General features: G+C 41.8%; 1 protein-coding gene across 1 annotated transcript; it reads left to right on the forward strand.

The window, feature by feature from the left end:
• The first annotated feature begins 984 nt into the window (after positions 1–984).
• On the forward strand, positions 985–7,355 carry mtfmt (mitochondrial methionyl-tRNA formyltransferase). The gene is made up of 9 exons (XM_029498421.1): positions 985–1,334; positions 2,756–2,953; positions 3,473–3,595; positions 3,675–3,777; positions 3,860–3,935; positions 4,015–4,106; positions 4,342–4,420; positions 5,025–5,098; positions 6,340–7,355. The coding sequence occupies exons 1-9, from the start codon at positions 1,117–1,119 to the stop codon at positions 6,520–6,522; spliced, it is 1,146 nt and encodes a 381-aa protein (XP_029354281.1). The 5' UTR covers positions 985–1,116; the 3' UTR covers positions 6,523–7,355.
• The last annotated feature ends 1,874 nt before the right edge of the window (positions 7,356–9,229 follow it).

The following is a 9,229-nucleotide window of genomic DNA, read 5'->3' on the forward strand; positions in this document are numbered from 1 at the left end:
TGTGGCGCTGCAGCTGTCATTTGAGTAATGACTGAAAAAGCATGGTCTTCAAACACTGAAGAGCAGGGACTGGATCTGTCCACAGATACCAGACCTGTCCAGAGACTAGACACTAGACCAGACCCTTCCACAGAGACTGGATCTGTCCACAGATACCAGACCCGACCAGAGCCTAGACCAGACCCTTCCACAGAGACTGGATCTGTCCACAGACCAGAGCCTAGACCAGACCCATCCACAGAGACTGGATCTGTCCACAGACCAGAGCCTAGACCAGACCCATCCACAGAGACTGGATCCGTCCACAGATACCAGACCTGTCCAGTGACTAGACACTAGACCAGATCCATCCACAGATACCAGACCTGTCCAGTGACTAGACACTAGACCAGACCCGTCCACAGAGACTGGATCTGTCCACAGATACCAGACCCAACCAGAGCCTAGACCAGACCCTTCCACAGAGACTGGATCTGTCCACAGACCAGAGCCTAGACCAGACCCATCCACAGAGACTGGATCCGTCCACAGATACCAGACCTGTCCAGTGACTAGACACTAGACCAGACCCGTCCACAGATACCAGACCTGTCCAGAGACTAGACACTAGACCAGACCCGTCCACAGATACCAGACCTGTCCAGAGACTAGACACTAGACCAGGCCCCTCCACAGAGACTGGATCCGTCCACAGACCAGAGCCTAGACCAGACCCCTCTACAGAGACTGGATCCGTCCATAGACCAGAGCCTGCTGCTTGCTTTGATGGATTCCCGGCCTATTACCTCAACAAACACACAAAGACAACTAACCATCTACGCCTACGTTGGCCTTTTCCAGAGCCATATGTCCCTCTTTGTGACCCACTCCAACACCTTATTGCTCGGCTGAAATAAACACCAAACATCTCTGACTCCACTTCCCGCCTGGTGGCAGTACTCTTGTTTTCAACCACCAATAATAGTCCACGAAGAAGAAGCGTGACGGAAAAACATGGCGGCGCCGTGTGTGGACATTTTCAGGGCAAGTCCACTCCGGTGTAATACTGTCCTTCGGTGTCAGCCCTGGTAACTGGGACACATGGTGTTTTGAAGTGGACCGACAGCGGGTGTGAGTATGTGGCCGAACAGCGGAGCAGCAGCGGCGGCGGCGGCGGCCTTGAAAGGCCTCCACCACCTCCAGCGCTGCTGTCATCCGGCGGTGTTGCGGAGGCGGCAGGGGCCGCAGTGGCGGCTCTGCAGGCCCATGTCCTCGGTTGGACCGCCGTGGAGGCTCCTGTTCTTCGGCTCCGATAACTTTGCCGTGGAGTCCCTCAAACTCCTCACCTCCAACAGGTGTGAAAGACATCCAATTACACACCCACTGTGTTATAAATACTGTACAAAACTGTACTGTGTTCCCACGAAATGTGTGTAAATACACACAAACTTAAATCTCCGTGAAACCACACATTCAAGTGACATTTATTTAGATTTCTATAATCCCAACTTTACACATAGCAGAGGTCTAGACCACAGTCCTTACAGTCATTCATAATTTTTGTTATTTCAATGCAAAATATTGAATACAGAGATGAAACATTTTCCAGCAGGAGCAAACACCTGATTGCAACAAGAAAAAACTGGGTGTTAAGAGGAGCAACCAGGCTGAAGGTGTACTGCTGTGTGTGTCCTCAAAGGAGGGCTGAGGGAAGAACATAAAACAACACAGGCAGGTTGCACATGGAGATGAAGTCCAACAAAGGCCAAACTAATTCATGGCTTTGTATCCTCCAGAGTCAATTACTGAAACACTCATTAGTTGACTGCCGATTAGTTGATGGTCTGGGCCTTGAATATATTTTTAAAATGTTCTAAGATGAACCTAACAGGATGCAAAGATCTGCAGGACCTGGTCAGTCAGTGGAGTTAAATCCAAACTTTGTTAAGTGAGGAAAAGCAGGAACCAGCTGTTTTTATATTGTTATCTTTATTCCAATTATTACCTCTATGTTTATGCTGCTTTTATTTATCATTAGAACATTGAATAAATTCAGTGTATAGGACTGTCAAGCAATGGTAGTGGTAATAAGAACAGTGATGGTAAACAATAGCAATTATTGTGGCGGCGGGATTACGGGGGAAGTACAACAATCTGACAATCATGAATCCAGATTCTGCGGCTTCAGAGGCAGAAATACCTGTAGAGAGAAATAGGTGAAAAGGTATGGGAACACAAAAAAGAGAGAGGAAGATGTAAAGGAGAGGCACAGAGCTGGAGGATGTTATTGTGCTTGAGACTACAAACATTTCCTGCAGTAGAGTAAAAGCTGTAGAAGAGAGGCATACTCTTTTCTAGCTGATCTTCCCTCTTTTACTTTACAATTTGAACTAAACCTAAAAAAAAATGCTAAAAGACTGATTCTTTAGAGTAAATTCAGTACCAAAAAGAAAGCAAGACTTGTGTTCCCTCATGAAAGTGGAGAAATGTACTGTATATCAGTACTCACTTTCTGGTTTTGTCTCTACTGACTTCAAACCCATGTTTCCTCAGAAAACCAAAGTGTAGACCTCTTTCACTGTCTGGTCTTGACTGTCTCATCGTGGTAGCACTTCACATTAATTATTCATCTTTGTTCTTGAGTTTTATTCTAGTTAAACAACAAAACAGATAGTTGTCAAACAAACATTATATTCATCCGAGAGCTCTTGGGGTTTTATCATTCTGGAATGAGGGAAGGGAAGAACAAAAACTTTCTTTTTTGTTCTGTTTGCAGCAGCTCCAGTGGAGACATTGTGGAGTCCATTGAAGTTGTTACTTTATCTGGCGATGTCCCAGTGAAGAAGTTTGCTGAACAGAACCACCTTCCACTCCACAAATGGCCCCCCAACATTGTAGATGGACAGTTTGATGTTGGCGTGGTGGTGTCTTTTGGCTGTTTACTTCATGAAGGACTAATTAACAAGTTTCCACAGTGAGTTTTTTTTGTCTTTTTGAAATATCATCTTCAGTATTCACTGAACCTAAACCTTATTAATTAGATCCACATCAACATTCCAAGATTATTTTTGTGGCAATTTCTCTCCTTAGTATCAGTATGAGGTGAACTATCTGAAAAAGATAGTTTCACCATCTTGTGAACAGCAACTGCACATCACATCTCGCATCTGGTCATGACTGGGGCAAATAGCACATCAGCCGAGATCGTTATTTCATGTTTGAATGTGTCAAAATGAACACAAATCCAGCTCGCAGACACCAGCTGGGCTCAAGAAAAATTTGAAATGCACAATTGCACAACAGAAAATAATTTTTATTTGGCAAACAGGCGCTGCCCAGGCTATGCAGGAAACCAACTTCTCTGCTTTTAGACGTTTTTGGCATGTCAGTGTCCCCCTGCGCTCTCTTGTCATGTTTGTGTGTAGCTAAATTTTAATGCTTTAAGCAGGCAGCTGTTTTAAATGTTCTCGCACTTTGTGCGTGCTCTGTGCAGTGGGATTTTGAATGTTCACCCCAGTCTGCTGCCGAGATGGCGAGGTCCAGCACCTGTCTTCCACACCATTTTGCACGGTGACAAAATAACGGGAGTCACCATTATCCAGATTCGCCCTCACAGGTAATGGAGGGAAAATTTCTTAGGGTGCCTTTTTCTTTACAACAAATAAAACAGATTAAAATATATCTCCACATCCCAGGTTTGATGTGGGCCCCATTCTCAACCAGGAGCAGCATCAGGTACCTGGGAACTGCACAGCTGAGCAGCTTGGAGCTGTCCTTGCCACCAAGGGAGCACACCTGGTGAATTACTGAAAATCAGTTTTAACCTCATCTTATTGACAGGATGGTGATAGCGTTACTTTATTTCTATTCCTGATTACAGCTGATGAACACATTGATGACACTGTCGGATAGAATGTCACATAAAAGGGAGCAAGGAGACATGGGTGCAACATTCGGTACGTGTGTGACGTATACCCACAGTTAAATTAAACACTAATCAAGAGAAATTCCACACATTGTCATTTCCTCCAATAGCACCAAAGATCAAAAACTCCATGAGCTGGTTGGTGTGGGAGGAGCAGACATGTGACCAAATTGATCGTCTGTATCGTGCCATTGGATCCCGGGTAATTGGAACTGCATCAACCTATCTACCAACCCTCTAACCCACTACCACCCACCCCCTCACTATCCACCTTCCCACCTACTTATCTGTCTATCTATTTGCTCTTTGGGTTCCTTTTGTATTAATGAATATTCTACTTGACATTCACACAAACAGACTGGTTTAAGCACTGTGGATATTTTATAAATTTGACTGATTAGAAATGGGACGCCACCCCTTCTTATCTCTGCCCTCAGATACCTCTGAAGACCACATGGATGGGTAGGACAATAAAACTTTTGGATTTTGGAGGAAAATGTCACATTTCTTTATCAGGTAAGTTTTAAAAATGGACATTAATTGAAATAATGAGTGTATTTAAAGTAAGTTGTCAGGTGACAGTGGTTAGTACTGTTGCCTTATAGTGAGAAAGTGGCCTCCTCCTTGCCATATTTCTAACATGCAATAAAACATTGCAGTCAACACTCCAGGTATTTAAGCTATTCTATCTCATGCATACCTGATGTAACTAATGAAGAAGAACATCTGATTTGCAAATGTGTCCTCTTAGTAGGAATTCTATTCAGGGGGTTGAATAATGTTAAGACTGCAGCAGTCATTGAAAGTAGGTTTTAGTTTTGGATTTGGCTAAAGTCCTTGTAATATGAATTTTATTTAACTAACTAAACTGATCTTGAGTAATTTCTTTATTGCAAAGCCCCAAAACATTTGACATTTTGCCAACAAACTTCATTTTGTAATGGGGGTAGAATAATTTTGATTGCTACAGTATGTCTCTGTGTTGAGGCGCTTCCAGAAGGAAGCGCTGGAAGAAGTTCAAACTTTACATGCATGTGTGTCTATTTGTGATTACCCTAAGATGCTCCAGCATTGTGCCATCACCCTAAAGTTTCATATATCAATCATATGTTATTTGCAGATCCACACAGGAAACCAATCCCTGGCTCAGTGACCTTTCAAAAGGAGTCCAATACTCTGGCTGTCTGCTGTAAGGTCTGTCCAACTCTATTAAATTAGATTTATTTTGTTTACTGACACTGGCCTAAAGTTGGGCCTCTTTCCTCCACCCCCACTCCCACGTCAAAGCAGGGCAGTGCATATATTTATGTTCAAGACATACATAGGTGGCAGTCCTTATCTTGGAGCTTGGAAATCAACATGTACTTTATATTAACAGAGAAGTATTTCTTTGCCATGGTGACTTTTCCAAACCCTTTATAGACCAATAAAATTGGGAGCTGCTAGTGAAGACTCCAGAGAATCATCACATTGCACTTTCACTTCATAAGATGTTATCATCTGCACAAAATCTTGTCCATCCTGAGCAGGTTGTGGGTTTTTGAAGTGTCAGTAAAAGTTTGAAAACTCTGTAGGCAGTGATGTCAGCAGGTTAACTCCATTAGCTACAGAAATGCCAGAAGTTTGAAACTGGAGATAAGAGGTGTGCAAGTGTGTTCTTGCTCTGACGGTAGGGTGGACTTCCTATTGAGTACAAGATGCGAATAATGCCACGTTGTTACTATCCATTTCTATTTCCTTGGTACCACCGCTGTGTCTTGTGACCTCTCTACATTTGTGAGAGAAATCTGTGCCATGAATTTTGAGACCGCACTGACATCACAGTTCAACGACCATTGGCTGTCAATCAAATGTGTGATTCAGATTGACAGGCTCATCAGCCAATCAGGTGTGTTTGCTTTCAGCAAATCATATGGCTCCTTACATTTCTCCACACTTAGACCAATCACAATGTTCAAACAAGACGTACTAAACTACAATGGCAGACAGAGGAGTCCGCATGGAGAGACTTAATCAACCTGTCAGTAACACATTTATCTGTCTACCCCCTCATTGTAAATCATGCAGTGTCATTGAATTAGTTGAAACATTCTGCTTAGCCAAGTTACATGTTTGAATTAACAAACTGTGTTACATGCCGCCTTTGCCAAAGTTATTGTTTATTGTTGCCATAACGACAACGGTTACTGTTAACTGCTTGTTTGCAATTAACAGTATTTGTAAAGAGGAGAGTTTTCTCTGAAACATAGTTAGTCCTGGCGTGGCTCTGTTGATGTTTTGATGTGGAAGCAGACATACAAACATTCTGAAGACAACAGGTAAATGTGAAAGAAGTGGATGGTTAGTTTGAGGCCTGAAACGCCCCCATTTCAAATATAGTTTTCGTCTTGATAATGTTGTGGCTGAAACTTGTATTTATCTGTTTCCTGTTCCAGGATGGCTGGGTGGGATTCAAGGCAGTGGTCCTGAAAAAAAGGCTCTCAGCAGCTGACTTCTATAATGGCTACCTGCATCAGACAGTGCAAAAGAAGACACAGTGGCAGATGGCTCAAGGACTGTTTGTCAGTAGAAAAGGAGGAACTGCATCACATCAGATGAGAAAAAACTCAGTGGTGTGATACTGCACCAAATATTTTATTCCCTGATGTGAACACAGCAGACATGACTTCACTTAATAGAATTAACTGTTATGCTTGTCTGTTTTAAGACATTTGCTTCTACAGTACATTGACCAATTAATGTATTTGATTTTTGCAATAAATAAATGTGTTGTTGGCTGGCATGCCAGGAGTCACAGAAATGTAACCTTTCTCCATTTACCAAAAAATATATTTTCTTTAACTTGATTCATTGCAACACTGTACTGTAATGACACTTTTATCCTATGAGTGGCCATTAAGCAAGAACTATACACAAACTGCTATTATGAATGATGCTGCAGAGATTTAATGGTATAGGTTTGCAGGGAAACATGACATACAGGTGAAAGAGAACATGTGTACATGAAATTTTATCATGTAATTTGTATTTATAAGGTGCTCAGCATGCCTGTGTTCTGCCCCATGGATCCTAAAGGGGCTTACTGTCAAAACATGGTTAAAGGATTATTAGCTACACTGGCACTGTTGCGAAGTCTGGCCAAGTATGATGTCAGTTGTTGTTTCCCTAACATTTACCATTGAGAGTGGGTGGATACCTGTGTAGCTACCACCAGCAAGGATTGCTCATCTTACATCTTCCTCTGTTTCCTTATGTCTGTCAGTGAATGAAATTATCTGTATAGTCATTGATTTAATTCCGAGCATCTTGGGATCGCTATGACTGCTGAGGCTGAACTTAATGCACAGACTAAACACTGTAGACCTAATTTCCAAACTAGAGAGGAAGAATAGTAAACATCATCTGATTCCATAAAAAGTAAATGCACTGACTCAACACTGACAAGATCAATCATCCGAGATATCAGTTGCAGCCAGATTGTTTCCCAGAGTCACTGTCTTGTCACATATGAACACTCACATGGATATTGCCACCTAGAAGGCCATAAGACAGAGCTTTGTGAAAAGACATCCAAACCCCCCCCCCAAAATCTCCTTTTAATAAAAACATGTTTATCTGCCGAAGTATCAGATTTCAAAGCAATTTTCAGTCCTTAAAGCCGTGAGACACAACCTTAAAGAACAGAATTTGTTTTATTTGCTCGAGAGCCATCAAACCACAAAGAGCTGACGGCATCTAAAGCAGAGTACCTGTTAACATGATTAGTCAGCCCCCCTACAAACTAATCATATCAGTTTATCAGTCTTTTCCAAGACATTAAATGTTGTCAATAGGAATCATATTTCTTCACAACTGTCTTTAATAGTAGATTCTTTTTGGCTGTCAGCTGACACACAATTTTAGCATCACTACACAGTCAGCCCTTGGCCAATCCCTTTGAAATGATTGATTTTCACTCAATTTTGATCTTTGATTAAAGCTACTGGGAATCAGACATCAAACATCTAAAAACCTGAATAAAATAAATTCTACAGACTAAACTCAACACTATATTAACGTGACATAGTATATAAATTAAAACAAATTTATATTATAACTGTGTGGCCCAAATCAGACACATTTTAAAAAGGAGCAGAATTTTATTCAGATTGGTTGTGCTGGTTATGATTCCAACTGCCAAATTGCCTGCAAGTCAAGTAAAGGGAACGTGCCATTCAGTAAAACACTCCACTTTTATTCTGGAATTTCCAGCCCTCCTCAAAATTAATATAGATTAATCTAATGAAATAAAGAAAATAAATATGCATGATGCAAGACTTTGTAGACTGGTGCCTGTGGAACCACCTTCAGACCTACCTCTTGCTGCTGTAACATGCAAATAGTCCCACTGAATAATGAAGGATTATCCTAATAATTATTATTATTATCATTATTATTGTTATTAGTATATAGATGTCTGTGTGTGTATTGTAATGCTGAAAAACAAACAACTTTAAGAGCTTATTGGAAATTAGAATATTGTCCAGGTTGGTTTCCCCTCTATGGATCATACCATGTTGCAGTTTAAACCAGGGAACTGTCACTGGGACCTTCGCTACCGCCTGAAACAGCTCAAAATAACAAAATCCGATTGTCAAAGATGAGTCTTTGCAGATAAAAATAAAATTCAACAAACAGTTTTGTAAATGTTTCATGAAGCTTATACCCCCGCTGACGTTGGCTGTTATCGTCCCCCCCCCCCCTCACCCCCCTTGCAGCTGTCGAGTGCTCACGATTCAGCAGTGAGACTGCCATTTTACACAGGGACCGCTAGCTAAAGTGACAGACCACAATTTACTGTTCTATGTAGTAAACTTGTTTTTCATTAAGTACAACCTAAACAGCGTGACAGTCTAACCAAACATCCAATACGGCTTTTTTGTTTTGAAGCACGAGTCAAATAAACAGTGGCGTAAAAAAAAAAAAAATTACGGGTAAGTTGGTCAACCCCAAGTTGTCAAATGCTATTGTAGCAAGCTAACGTTACCATAACATATAACATATGTACGGTGTCGGCACTTGTTGGCTTGATCATGTAGCTAGTGCTTTCTGGTTGTGACATAGAAGCTACTTTTACGCTCTAAATGGCTGTTTGACAGAGTGGCAGTGTTATGTTGACGACATCGTGCCATAACAAGAGTTGGTTTTGGTTAGCATAAGTTAGCTGTGATGTCTGCCCGGGCTGCTGTTAGCTGGCTAACCGCTCCTCTGACGGCTTTTAGCAGCACAGCTGTTGAACGGTTGGTAGTTAACTTATATACAGGCTCGCGGAGGATATGGCTCTGA

This window comes from Echeneis naucrates, chromosome 3, assembly GCF_900963305.1.
Source record: "Echeneis naucrates chromosome 3, fEcheNa1.1, whole genome shotgun sequence".
NCBI classification, from domain to species: domain Eukaryota; kingdom Metazoa; phylum Chordata; class Actinopteri; order Carangiformes; family Echeneidae; genus Echeneis; species Echeneis naucrates.

Excerpts from the sequence above, each read along its gene's own strand:
- mtfmt (XM_029498421.1), top strand. The coding sequence starts at position 1,117 with ATGTGGCCGAACAGCGGAGCAGCAGCGGCGGCGGCGGCGGCCTTGAAA. Across the intron at positions 3,936-4,014 it reads AGACATGGGTGCAACATTCG|CACCAAAGATCAAAAACTCC; the intron begins GTACGTGTGTGA and ends TTCCTCCAATAG. Across the intron at positions 4,107-4,341 it reads ATCGTGCCATTGGATCCCGG|ATACCTCTGAAGACCACATG; the intron begins GTAATTGGAACT and ends CTCTGCCCTCAG.